The sequence below is a fragment of the Lolium rigidum genome, chromosome 6 (genome assembly GCF_022539505.1).
Source record: "Lolium rigidum isolate FL_2022 chromosome 6, APGP_CSIRO_Lrig_0.1, whole genome shotgun sequence".
Classification (NCBI taxonomy): Eukaryota; Viridiplantae; Streptophyta; class Magnoliopsida; order Poales; family Poaceae; genus Lolium; species Lolium rigidum.
In genome coordinates, this window is record NC_061513.1 from 125,028,469 (window position 1) to 125,042,175 (window position 13,707).

At 49.7% G+C, this 13,707-nt stretch overlaps 2 protein-coding genes across 2 annotated transcripts; one reads left to right on the forward strand and one right to left on the reverse strand.

Moving 5' to 3' along the window:
- Positions 1–359: 359 nt before the first annotated feature.
- Positions 360–1,920, forward strand: LOC124659011 (transcription factor MTB2-like). The gene has a single exon (XM_047196981.1). The coding sequence runs from the start codon at positions 360–362 to the stop codon at positions 1,752–1,754; it is 1,395 nt and encodes a 464-aa protein (XP_047052937.1). The 3' UTR covers positions 1,755–1,920.
- Positions 1,921–9,511: 7,591 nt separating this feature from the next.
- Positions 9,512–11,815, reverse strand: LOC124667261 (RNA polymerase II transcriptional coactivator KELP-like). Its single transcript, XM_047204562.1, has 3 exons — positions 11,370–11,815; positions 11,181–11,286; positions 9,512–9,835 (listed from the first exon to the last, which is right to left on the reverse strand). Exons 1-3 carry the CDS (start codon positions 11,751–11,753, stop codon positions 9,744–9,746), a joined length of 582 nt encoding a protein of 193 aa, XP_047060518.1. The 5' UTR covers positions 11,754–11,815; the 3' UTR covers positions 9,512–9,743.
- Positions 11,816–13,707: the final 1,892 nt, after the last annotated feature.

Here is a 13,707-nt window from a genome sequence, read left to right on the forward strand (position 1 = left end):
AAGAAGGCCACCGTCCCGGTGCGCCCAACCCACCTGACCTGGCTCTCGTACCTTGTATGTCCTTCTCCTATGTACGGCCACGCGGTGCTACCCCGTTTCTTAGCGAGGTCTCCGGCCTCGCGTCCACTCCACATCGGTTCACTGCACACTTGCAGTCGCGACCAACAAATCAACTTCTTCACTGACTACCTCCCATGAATCCGTGATCTTGCTCCCGATTCCTATACGGCCAGAGCTCTCTTCTCTATATAAAACCGCAAGCTCTGGTGAAAACCACCCAACCGATCGAGACCATAGCTACTATACCATCCTACCACAAGCAAGCGCGTACGCGCTTCTTTCTTTGACAAGCCGCGCGCATGTCGTGGTCGGACACGGACGCGGCGCTCTTCGCGGCCGTGCTGGGGCAGGACGCCGCGCACCACCTGGCCACCACGCCGCCGCACCTCGACGCAGGGCCCGCCTCCTCCTCCTCCTCCTCGGCCGAGCTCCAGGCGCGCCTGCACGACCTCGTCGAGCGGGGGTCCGGAGCCTGGACCTACGGCATCTACTGGCAGGAGTCCCGCGCCGCCGCCCGTCCCGTGCTCGGCTGGGGCGACGGGCACTGCCGCGACGCCACCCCGCACGGGCACGACGACGACCAGGAACCCGGCGCGGCGGAGCGGAGCCTGGCGCGCAAGCGCGTCCTGCTGCGGCTGCACGCGCTGTACGGCGGCGGGGACGGGGACGAGGACTACGCGCTGCGGCTGGACCGCGTCACCGGCGCCGAGATGTACTTCCTCGCGTCCATGTACTTCTCCTTCGCCGGCGGCGCCGGCGGGCCGGGCCGCGCGCTGGCCACCGGCCGGCACGCCTGGGCCGCCGTGGACCCCCGCTTGGCCGCGCCCGGCTGGCACGTCCGCGCCTCCCTCGCCCAGTCCGCCGGCCTCCGCACCGTGGTCTTCCTCCCGTGCGAGGGCGGCGTCCTCGAGCTCGGCTCCGTCGCGGCCATCCGCGAGAGCCCCGAGGTCCTGCGCGCCATCCAGTCCGCCTTCCGCGCCGAGCCCGCCTCGCCGGACGACCACGCGAGGATCTTCGGGAAGGACCTCCAAATGCCGCCCGTACTAACCGCGGGAAGCGAGGCCGCCTGGGCGCTGCGGCTCGGCGTGACGCAGCCGGCCAAGAAGCAGGTGGCCGTCAAAGCGAAACCTGCGGAGCCTCCCAAGCCGGCCGTCGGGCAGAAGAAGCAGGCGGGCGGGGACGAGCGTCGGCTTCCGCGGAAGCGGGGGCGCAAGCCGGCCAACGGGCGCGAGGAGCCGCTGAACCACGTGGAGGCGGAGCGGCAGCGGCGGGAGAAGCTGAACCAGCGCTTCTACGCGCTGCGGGCGGTCGTGCCTAGGATCACCAAGATGGACAAGGCGTCTCTGCTGAGCGACGCCATCGCGTACATCCAGGAGCTGGAGGCCCGTCTCCAGCTCAGGGGCGGCACGCCGGAGCGGCCGGCCGTGGAGGTGCAGCAGGCAATGCAGCGGGACGACGAGGTGGTGCTGCGGGTGACCACCCCGCTGGAGTCGCACCCCGTCTCCGGCGCCTTCAGCGCCGTCGCCGACTGCTCTCCGCAGCTGAGCGTCGTGGCGTCGGACATGGCGGTGGCGGACGGCGCCGTCACGCACACGCTCGTGGTCCGGTCGGCGGGGCCCGGGCGGCTCGCTGCCGAGACCGTGCTCGCGGCGATGTCGCGTGGGATGATGATGAGCACCACCCCGTCCCCGTGAGTGTGCAGTTGACACTACTCGTGACTGTGGCGTTGTACGAACAACTGTCAACCGTTAGTGCCGTTTAGGTTAGCCTGCTCCTCGTGACTGCATGCCACGTGGCGTGGTACGCAGCAAAAAGGGTAAAGTGAAACTCGTTTCCTCATTTGGTACGTACTGTACCAGGTTACCAGGTGAGTGAGAAGAGTTGAGCGAAATCTGTACGTAGTCTCTAGCCTGATGTTGGTTTTGTTTTCAGATAGGGAACTCGTCACCGTAAATCAAAGGAATTACAACATAATTTATGGTCCAAAAAACTTCTATTTTGACCGTGTAGGAGAGGGCAAAAATTGTAGGTCGCTCGAGCAGACACCTATGGGCTGGCGCACTACCCTCCAATCTCTAGCCCCCTCTCTCCACCGTCATCAAGGTCACGGATAGCGGCAGCGGGGACCTCTCCCTAGTGCGACGGCATAGAGTTTCTCTGCAGCGTCGGCGTGTGGCTGCAGTGTCCCGGTGGTGAGCCCAGATCGACGATGTCTGAGGAGGCATGGCCTTCATGCAACGAAGGCGCCCCTGCTACTGCAGCCTTGAGCTTCAACCCACTTCCAGCCTTTTTTTTTTTGAACAATAGTGGGGTAAAAAGACCCCGGTGGAGCACTTATATAGAACCAAGTGGCAGGTACAAATTGCAGAAAAGCCCCTTAACATCTACTGCCTTGAGCAACCTAACATTTGAAGAAGGGGCCCTCCACTTTGCAAACAACACCCTGGAAGAGAAATATAAAAAGCAATCAAGGACACTGGTGCCTCTGCCACAGAACGCCGGCGAACTCAAGGCGTTGCCGCCGAGTTTCGAGCGCATGGAGCTCGAACGCTCATCTCCGGCGAGATCCAACCCCTGGCTACCGTTGGAAAGACGGGGACGGACCACTTGTCCTTCCGCCGGCGTCGAGCTCCAGCAGTTGGTCTTCAGGGCCTCCGCCATGGAGGTTGAGGATGCAGGGCCACCATCATGGCCGGGGATCGCGGCAAGGAAGATCATCACCGCGTGTTGCACGCGACGAAGATTTGCTCCAGGACGCCACTTCCCAGATCCAACAAGAGGATCTTCATCTGGAAGCCCCTCCACATCTCCACTACCACGGTGGCCACACAGAGGAGAACCAGGGATGAATATGCTAAGATCTAGAGAGTAGCAGATGAGCTTTATTGTTGAGTATGCCGGTGCTCTAACGTCGCTCGTCTCCGGCTCCGACCACTGGAGCACCACGAGAAGCAGCAGCTGCTGCCGGCAGCAGAGAGCAGCTCCAACTCCACCGCCACCTCCTCCCTACGGGCATAACGCCAAATCCACAAGGGTAAACCGAAAAACTGGAAGAAACTACACCTAAGATAGCCCTAGCTACTCCGGCGCACCACCTCAACCAACTCCAGCCGGCTAATCCGGTGGAGCGGCCTTGGATCGGCCCGGCGGGACGGAAGAGGAGACCAGAGAACTTGTAGCAGGGGGAGAGAAGGAAAGGGGGAAATGTTGGGCCTACTTGCGGCCTATATGGTGTGACCTATGGATCTGGTGCGGTGATGGACGCCAATGTCGGTTCGTGGGCACCATGGCGGTGCCGGCCTGGATCCCCACCATCCAGCTCCACTCCCATTTGATGGTGATCTTGGTGGGTAGTCGTCGACGCCTCCCCTGCTCCGATGATGTGTTATAACTTGTCTCTCGATAGTGGTTTGGGCATTGTTGGGCTCATCTCCTCAGGTCAGCTAGACTTTGGGACGATAGCCGGACCATGGTATAATCCTCGATTTTTTCTGACGATGGCGACACTCGGAGGTACCGCCTTCCTAATTGGAATCGTCATCATGGTTCTCATTGAGAAGTGAGCCTATCTCAACTGGTTGGGAGAGTAGATGTACAAAGCAAGCACCTGAGTTCAAATCCTCGTGGACGTGAGTTTAGGTTTCTATTTATACTTGAGGCACATGCTAGACCTGGTACTCATGCAATTTATCCTGACACGTGTGTTCATTGATCTTGAACGATCTGCCGAGTTCTGGATGCCTATGCCGATGAATTCCAAATGGACGACATGCCTGGAGTTTACCGGAGTGGATGGGTTTCATCGCGCTCAACCATGTTTGGTCTGTTGCCGTCGTGGGACATGTCTTAGTTCCATATGGAGTCAGACGCGGAGAATGACAGTGAAGCTAGGAACTGAGGGCTAACAATGGAGGTTTGTCTACCTGGTGGTGACGAGATTCTGGCTTGGTGATTTGTGACTTCGAGCAATGGCATTGGCAAGTGGGGGCAACATCACAAGAGAAATTCAATGTCTAAACTTGCAGGGTAAAAACCCAAGGTCTGGCCTTAATTGGTTGTGTCTGGCAATGACCTTGTTGAAGGCATTATTTTGTGAGTGCGGATTTTCTCTTGGGTGAAAACCTATGATCGTTGATCAGGACGACGACTCTTTTTGGAGGCATCACTTTTGGAGATGATGGATTTCTGGTGTTGTCTTGGTAGTGTTTGGTCCGCTGTTACAAGGAATAGGCGTCACTTTTCTTTTTGGTTGTGTGCATCTGTATTGCTAATAGGATACTGCATTGTTGCAGAGGCTGAATATAATTAATATTAATATATTTCCTTTATCAAAGAAGAAATCATAGTCCTGATCGTTCTTCCCTGCCTCGAGCATCAGGGGAAAAGCCAAGATCCTGCTGGTCGGAGTCATGATCGTTCTTTGTCGACGCCTTCCTGTCGGACATACTATAGCAGTTTCTCAGCCTTGGGTTAATTTTCTTGGAAGGAGCCGTGGAATTTTGTCAGCGGCTGCATATATTTTCGTGGAAGAAGGCCTTTGAATTCCTGCCCACTAGCTAGGCGCGTCAAGTCACGCGTGCGGTTTACTTTGACCGACTGCAACGTACGTACGCACTCGATCTCTCCGTTTCAGGTCGTACGTACACATGCAAGGCAAGGTGATCTGAAAGCTTTCGTCGTCGGGTCGTCGTCGACGTCTCGCTCCCGCGAAAACGTCAGGCCGGAGACCGGAGAGTTCCCTGGTCGCGCGCGCGCGCCGCAAGAGAAGTTTTCGCAAGCGACATGCGTGCGGTGGCACGTGAAGACGCGGTGCGGTGCGTGCCGACCAGGTCCTCGCTTTGGCTGCCCGTCTCGTCCGGCGCAGGGCGAATGTGCGCGTGACAGGCGCGACCGGCCGGTCGGGCCCTGCGTCGCACGGACGATGGAGATCGACAGGAACCGGCGGTCCGTCCCGCATGCCGCATTGGTTGTGTGTCAGCTGCAGGGCACGCGCGCGCGCCCCCGCAGACGTGCCAACACAGCCTTAAACAGCGGCCCTTTCAGTTCAGCTCGACCTGGTTGGTTTCCAATATCAACATGCCGTGATTTCAGGGCCATGACCCCATGTCTTTCTTCCACGGAACCCCGTAGGCATGATTCCGTAGATGAAATCCCGTAGATGTAGCATTGTTGCGATTTGATCGATGTGCTGCCACCCGACTGGCTCGTCTCGTCTCCCATTCGCCTTTCCGCGGACTCGTCCGTGGTCCGACGCGCGTCACGCTTGATCCAGCTATTAATTCCTACATCTACGGGATTTTTCCTACGAAAACAACTTACGTGCTGATGTGGAGATCAGCAAGAAATCCACGATCCTAAAATGCACCTCATCCCGTAGATTTTATCCCGTAAGTTGCTTCCGTAAGTGTAGCATTTTCGTAAGAAAAATGATTGGATTCCCTCGAGGCCTCACGCGCTTGCAACCTCCTGGTGTGTGACCGTGCGATCTGCTCCATCGTGCGGACGCGCGTATCCCTAGCGCACTCCCTGTCCCTAGGGCCAGCACGTTTTCTCTTGACCCCTTCACTTTTTCTTTTTTGCGAGTTAGTCCTCCCACCAGATCCTCTCTCTCCCTTCGTTCCTTTCCCCAATCAGAGCCCGCGCGAGGCGCTCATCTCTTTCCTCGATGCGCTCGATCTCCTCTCCGATCGTGTCACTGTCGCCCGCACGTCCACGCAGCTCCCTCGAGCCCTGCCTCCTCCAGACTGCCGCTATGGACGGTGTTGTTTCCCCGCCGCACGTCCTCCAGCATCTCCATTCGGCGCCGCCCCGATTCCGCTCTGGCCGCTTGCTCCTTCCTCTAGTCCCCGCGCTTCCGACCCGCGCCGCCGCTGCGTCCCGAGCGCCACCGGCCTCGCCGGCCAGCGTCACGCGCAAGGCTAACTCCGGCACAAGGGGCCCGCCTTTGCCCGTCCCCGTACATCTTCGTCTCGCGTGCACGGGTCCTGCGTCGCCCCTGCCCCTGCGCCTCCTTTTCCTTGCAGCCAGCTCGTCGATGCCCCTGCTCTGCGATGGCTAGCCAGCCTTGCTACAAAGAGAAACCAACCTTTCTACAAGGGGCGGCGACCTTGCTACATGAAGCTAGCGGTGGTGCCGGCAGCGGTGGTGCCGGTGTTGCTACCGACACATATCGACGCTGCTACAAAGGTACATCAGTGTTGCTACCATGTATGATGGGCATTGCTGCAAGCAACAGCATCGATGACACCGCGTCGGGTTTCCCGGCGTCGACCGTGGCCGACGGTGGAGCGACGCCTGTGTGCACCCATGGAGGCAGAGCAGTGAGGAGGCCTGCTTTGCTACCTATCTTAGGCCTCCGACGTTGCTACTGGTGGAAGCCGGGTTTTGCTGCCAGCGGAGGTCGTATTTTGCTATATTAGGTGTCAGGTGTTGTTGTCTTGGGCGGAAAGTTTTGCTGAATTAGTTTTTTTTTGCTACAACTTTTCTGTGGTTTTGCTACAATTATACAATATGTTTGATACGGGGTCTCCAGCGATGTCTCCGGTGACTTTCCCGTCGATGTCTCCGACGATATCTGTTTTTTTCTACAATAGCCTAATATTTTTGCTACGAGCTCTCCGACGAGGTCTCCGGCGAGTCTCCGGCGAGCTCAGCCTTTTTATTTGATTTCGTGCTTGAACCATTTTTTGCTACAATGTAGCAAAAGCGGGTTATTTTTTGCTGCCGGGAGGTGTTTTTTTGCTGCATCTAGTAAAAGCAGATCCAACCGTCCAAGATGGTTGATCCGACGGCTGGGGACCCGGGGGCTGGGAAATCAGATCCCCCGGGGGACGCCCAGCACTTCCCTTTTCATAATTCAAGTCGCCCAGAGCCTGCACTGCATCATGGATTCACTCGGGGTCCAGGACTGAAAGGTTACTGTTTTATTCGCAAAAAAGGTTACTGTTTTAGGGAGAAAAAAATCGATAACAATGTTTATTTATATCTCTGATGATGTGGTCAAAAGGGGAAAATAATCCTCTACCATTGTGGTGCCTTGCCGTGGCACCGAGGTGTGGATCCGCCATACACGAGGCCCACATGTCATAGAGCAAGACAAGGTACCATCAATGCGATAGAACATTGCCACCCCTCTTCCGAAAATCATAGTAATTCAGCAGCAAGGCATGGTCCTAGGTGAGCGTGAAAGAATGTGTTGTGTTGGTGGTACGAAACAATTAGTTATTTGTTCTTTTCATATACCGCTGTTCCTATGGCAAAGGTAATTCTATCATGTCATAAGAGCGCATCGCCCATTTGTGTGGAAAAAAGAAATCATGAGAAACATCTTGGGCACCGGCTCATAGAGGACGCGTAGAAAAAAGAAATGAGATAACTAATTGCCCCATTTGGCATCAAACTATTTTTTAAGTATTCATGGAATACTCAGTTTCTACAAATATTAAAGTATTAAATACTAAGACACGTGGGGTGGTTTCATCAATCTCAAGACCTAGCCCACCGGCTCAATCTTTCTAAGGTACTCATAGAGGTTATGTGTGTGAATTCTTTCGTATGGATGACCAGGTGAGTGTATGCGCATGTAAAATGCATGCATCTTCTTTTATATAATTGGACCCAGCTCATAGAGGACGCGGAGAAGAAAGAAATGAGATAACTAATTGCCCCATTTGGCATCAAACTATTTTTGAAGTATTCACGGAATACTTCAGTTTCTACAAATATTAAAGTATTAAATACTTTGAGGTGTTTGGATCAAATAAATATTGTGGTTTTAAAACTGAAGTATTTCCGGAACTATGTTTTTTAAAGTATTGAATAAAGAATTCTGATCCTTTTTTTTTTCTAAAACTGAGAAAGGAGAAAAACTAAAGTATTGTTTTGCTCGATACTAAAATACTATGGCATTGCCATGTTTCAGTTTTAGATTTTTTTGTTGCCAAACTAATCTGCTACCTCGTTTCTAGTCTTCGTTTGTGCCTGTGCGGATATATGTGTAAACTGCAGTCTGTTTTGGCTGAGAAGAGAGCTCTGCTGTCTGTTGACCATGATGATCCTTCCAACAACAAATTAATTGCAAACGAGCCACAAGGCCCGACAACAATATAGTACTACCTTCATCCTAAAGCTTAAGATTTGTATTGTTTTTAGAAAGTCAAACTATGTCAAATTCGACCAAGTTTTTACCAAAAAACATTAGCATCCAAAATACATAATCAATATCATTAGATAGATAATGGAATTATTTTCATATGGTATCTACAAAATATCAAAAAAAAAAACTTAAGCTTTGGGATGGAGGTAGTATCTGGAGACCTTGTAGTGTTAAATTTTTATAAATTGTTAATTCGATCCTTACAAGCAGGAAAAATGACACAATTCATCCTAGGGAATTGACCAATTAGCTAAAGTAGCTTGAGATCACAATTCCTATAGATCGTACACAACTAATTGATGGTCTTTTGTTTGTTGTGCTTGCTTCTTGGAGCATTAATCCTGGTGGTCAAGGGGGCCGTTCAAATCAAGCAGCTGAAGTCTATCTAATTCACTGCAACCCTGAAATTAAGTTCTACCTGTCCTTTTGTCCTGGCTTCAGGACTGAGGGAGTCGTGAAACATGAGGGCTTCTGATCAGCTTTGTTAAAGGAAAAGAAAAGGCTTTTGATCACCTGCTCTGCCCCTCTCTAGAGCTCAAATATATTAGGCATGTAGATCGAGATTCCTTCTTATCAGCATCAGATTTCAGATACAAAGATGCATCTTTTAATTAAGTAGAGCCAGGACACTAAAATCCAGCAGCTCGGGGCTGGTAATAATATCAAAAGACCCTGCAAGCTTGTCCTCTTCCATGCAAAAATAACATTGGGATGATCAGGGAGTAGATCCTGCTGATCCTGCCTTCGGACAGAACGTCCTTTGTTCGAGTGAAATAAACTAGCAGGATCCTGTATGACCTTCAAGTAATGACAATTTGAAGTTTATAACAGACGCTACGGATAAGACGATCCACCAGTGATCAATTTTAATCACGGGAGACGATGTGGCCTCCGTGCGTCAATCTGATGGAGATCCAGCGCATGAAAGTATGCAAACATTGGAAAGCGTTTAACTTGTTCAGTTTAACTTTGGCTCTGTATAACTTATTTTACAATATTATTATGCTATTAAGGAGCGCAGATAGTTCAGTCGCCTACCAGCGCAGCAACCAGAGCCTAGTCCACAAAGCTCAGTTGCCTACTACTGTCTTGTAGGATAGATAATTCTAGTCCTGGTTAGTGTGAACAAGCTTAGGCCGGTACACACTGTCAAGCCTCTTCTTGTAGGTAGCGGTAGCAGCATCACAATCGGAAATTCGAACTGTCGATGATCTAGATGTGTGCACATGACGATCCCTGATTTTACTTCAGCCGAAAACGACAGCTTTCAGCAGTTGTCCTACTCTCTCCATACGATTAATCAAACACGGGTCACATGGTAGCTTAACGAAACTTCGGTCCATCATACGGGCGGATAACGTTAACAGACACACCCAAACTGACTACTCAGCACGCATCAGTAGGAACCTTAACTAAGGGAGACAAGCTTCGAAGATGTCCACAGGAACTCTAGTAGCTCCATGGATCACTAGCACCCAACACCCATGGACATCCTGACTAAAGGAGAAGCTTCAGAGATTTGGTGCTCTCAGTCTGATCCTCCAAGGTCTTTAATGGCATCTTCTATTGCAGGTACAGAATTATGAAATGCTTCCCACTGCTCAACCGTCATACTTATCCCTTCATTTAAGGAGCACATGTCAGCATAAGAAATGGGGTGTAAAATGGAACACAAAACAACACAGCAGAAAGCAGCAGCTACAGAATTCAAAATATTCAGCACCACGTACATAATGCCAATGAAGATGATACATATGTTGGAAGTATCAAACTCAAATATGAAAATTAAGAACTGAAAGCAACAACCGATTTGACCTTAAATTAAATAATAAAAGGTATTATTATGGAATAGGAGGCTGTCTCATGTGAAACATTCACCAGGATCTGACTCCCTCACTAACTATACAGTAAAAGATTGTAATGGATTGATTGTTGCTTGTTCTTGAGTATCACATCAATGAGACTGAAATGCTAAGTAAAACACACCAACTGCTCCGGACAATGGATAATATATGAAGGAATGCCAGGAGCAACATGACAAAGGAAACCATTATCCACTGGTTTGTTCAACCTAAGAAGAGGTAAGATCATAGAACAGGTTCATAAAGTTGGGAGATACCTTCTGAATATCAGTCAAGTATGATGTGCTGAGTTTAAGTGTTCAATGATACCTTCTGAATACTAATATATTAATTTTGCTGACCATTTTTATTAAGTTGATTCTGCGCAGACAAATGAACCTACTATATTATTGATACCTTCTGAATACTAGTATGTTGTGCAGAATTTAAACCATTTTCATAAGTTGATTCACAGCAGATAAACTACTAGTAGGGCAGCAGCCATAGAAGAAGAAAAGGCACCCTAATCATAATCTAGCAGTGAGCAGTGGTTAACTGAGCATCGCTACATAGTTGCATCAAGACAAGATCAAAGTTTATGGCGAAGCAATAATAGCCACAGGAAAAATGATAACAGGGAAGTTGGTTTCAATCAAGAGCGATATCACTAAGACCATACTTTACATGGGGACTTTTGCACAAAGCTTTAGTTCGAGCAGATTCCACATCCTACTACAACATGAATGATATGCAAGAATTTGTTTTCTGACGTAACTATGCAATAGCTTATAGATGTGCAAAACTCAATATTTGCATTACTCTCCACCATTTGCAAGTGGAATGCAACAGCTTAAGGAAGAAACGAGCATGGCAAAATGGCACCAGACTGTCTCAGTTTTGACATAATTGGATGTTGTGGATTTCAGGCAACCGATATACTCTTTCCTGCAAGGGCTGAACCGAATTGACGATGCAGTGAGGTTGCCACAACTAGTGAGTTTTTCATAACTGTGAACATACTAAGACGAAACTCCATTCTTACTGAACAAGCAAAATAATCAAATCTAGCATTGGATCAGAAATCCAATGCTTGGGCTCAAGAAAGATTGCAAGATTTGCAGTACCTTTGGAGGAGGGCATCTCCTTGCCGTCCTTCAGGTAGTACTCGCGGATGGACACCAGCGTCATGCCCTTGAAATCTGAGAGCGTCACCCTCCTGTTGGACGACAGCTGCAAACGCAAACACATCGCACCGTAAAAACCTAGCAGAACCTTACCCTTATTTAGGCGGGCTAGAAAAAAGTTGAACTCACGCGGCAGAGGATGAGGTCTCCGTTGTCGTCCAACTCCTTCCCTACAACTACTTTCTTCTCCTCCTCCTCTTCCTCTTCATCTTCCTCGACCTTTTCCTGTCCCTTCTCCTCTTTCTGCTCTTCCTCCTGGCGGTGCTCTTTCTTGGGATCCCCCTCCTCGCCGGAGCCGCCCTGCTGCTTTTTCTCGTCTTCATCGGCGAGGGACTGGAGGTAGTCCTCCACCAGGCGTCGCACGAAGAGCTTCCGGTCGGGGAGGGAGAGGTCGATGCCGAGGCGGTCGGCGGCGGCGCTCCGGACCTTGTACTCCGTGAGGGACGCCATATCGGAGCCGCGGAGAATCTCCAGGACCGCCGCCTCCACTTTCTTCTGCGTCTTCTCGTCCATGCTGATGCCCGGCGGCCGCCGCCGGTTGACGCCGATAACCTCCGCTGTGTAACCTTTTTTTTGAGAGAGAGAAACCGCTGCTGTGCAAATGTGCAGTTAACCCTTCGTGCGCTGGGTCGACGGGGTAAGAGGAGGAGACTTCTCATCGGCGGGCCGATGTTTTGGGCCGTGAATATTAGATTGGCCTTAATGGATTCTTGTTCTTGTGTAACCCGCTTTTGCGGTGAGCTGCACATTTGCGCACGAGGTCCAATACAAATTAATAATTTGCACACTAGAGGTCCAAAACAAATGGAGTCCCTAAAAAACGAGAATTTAGATCAGGTCCTCCACCGATAGGGATGTAAACGGATCGAGTCGAATCGGATATTGTTATTTCCATGTCCATTACCATATTTTTGTAGAGTATTCAGATCGGAGCAGATAATGGTCAGATGCAATTTTGAATGCGGATTATATCGAATCACGATATGGAAAGGATCCAGGCGGACTCATATCAGAAGTGGATAATTGACCAAACACGAAGCACGGCTATCTTGTATGAGTAGGAAAACATTGGTGTGGCAACCAAACAATCCCCTAGCCTTATTTATGGTCACGCATATGCACACATATAGTGGGAAAATTGAAGGCATGCTTGGTTGCCCATAAAATTCTGAACAGATCCCACCGGGCCAAAAAAAATTGAATGGTTAGTTTCCTATGTGGATGCTTAGGCATGCATCACACGCCTCAGAGCTTGCCGAACGCTAGCCCTAGAGGAACGCTTAAGGACATGTTTGGTTGCCCACGGAGGGCTTGTGCGGTTATAATGAGCTAAGAAAATGGGTGTTTTTTGTGTGGGTTGGATCGGTTTCCGGTAGCTCCTAAAATTGACATATTTGGATTCGTTTGTTTTTGCTTTCCAACAAACATGCAAAGTGCCAAATACCATGAACCTTGCATTTCCTTATAATTTCATGATACTTTCATGAAATAGTCAATTTGGGAACGAAATCAAGCTATAAATGAAGACTTGGAGGAAATCAAGCAAGTCCTTAATTGAGAAGATTTTTGTTCAAGGCAACAACTGCTTTAACATGTACTTGGTATGGTCATCCCGACCGTACCACCCGGCGCCACTTCGACTCTTAAAAAGGAACAACTACGTGAAAGCAACGACGAAAAAAATCACATCCTCCACAATTCGTCCACTAACAGAGAAGAAAAGATTCGAAGAAGAAGAACTCATCCCTCGAAGTTCGCGATCTTCCTCCTCAAGATCCTTCATTCCACCATCATCATCACCACATAGAGAGAGAGAGAGATTCATCTTTGTAAGAACTAGGGTTGTAAACTTTATTCGCATTCGAGACTCTTGAGATTGGATTTGGTTTGATCTTATTTGTGGCTTGCTACACTAATATCAAGATGAACTTCATTTATATAATCATTGTGTCTTTGTGTAGTTATCCTCTTATGTCCGAGTAAATCCCCTTTGCGTGGGAGATGTAGGGGATTAGTGAGATGTGATGCACCTATTATTACTATCATTCATTTGTGAAAGATATTGTTACTATTACTTTATTTGTCGTTGTGAGGCTCTACCGGATGGACTGATGTTATTTGTTGTTGTGATTTCAGTTCCTAAGTGTTGGAGATATGCCCAAGAGGCAATAATAAAAGTGGTTATTATATATCTTTATGTTTATGATGAATGTTTATATACCATGCTATAATTGTATTAACCGAAACATTGATACATGTGTGATATGTAAACAACAAAGAGTCCCTAGTATGCCTCTTAACTAGCTTGTTGATTAATGGATGATTAGTTTCATAATCATGAACATTGGATGTTATTAATAACAAGGTTATATCATTATATGAATGATGTAATGGACACACCCATTTAAGCGTAGCATAAGATCTCGTCATTAAGTTATTTGCTATAAGCTTTCGATACATAGTTACC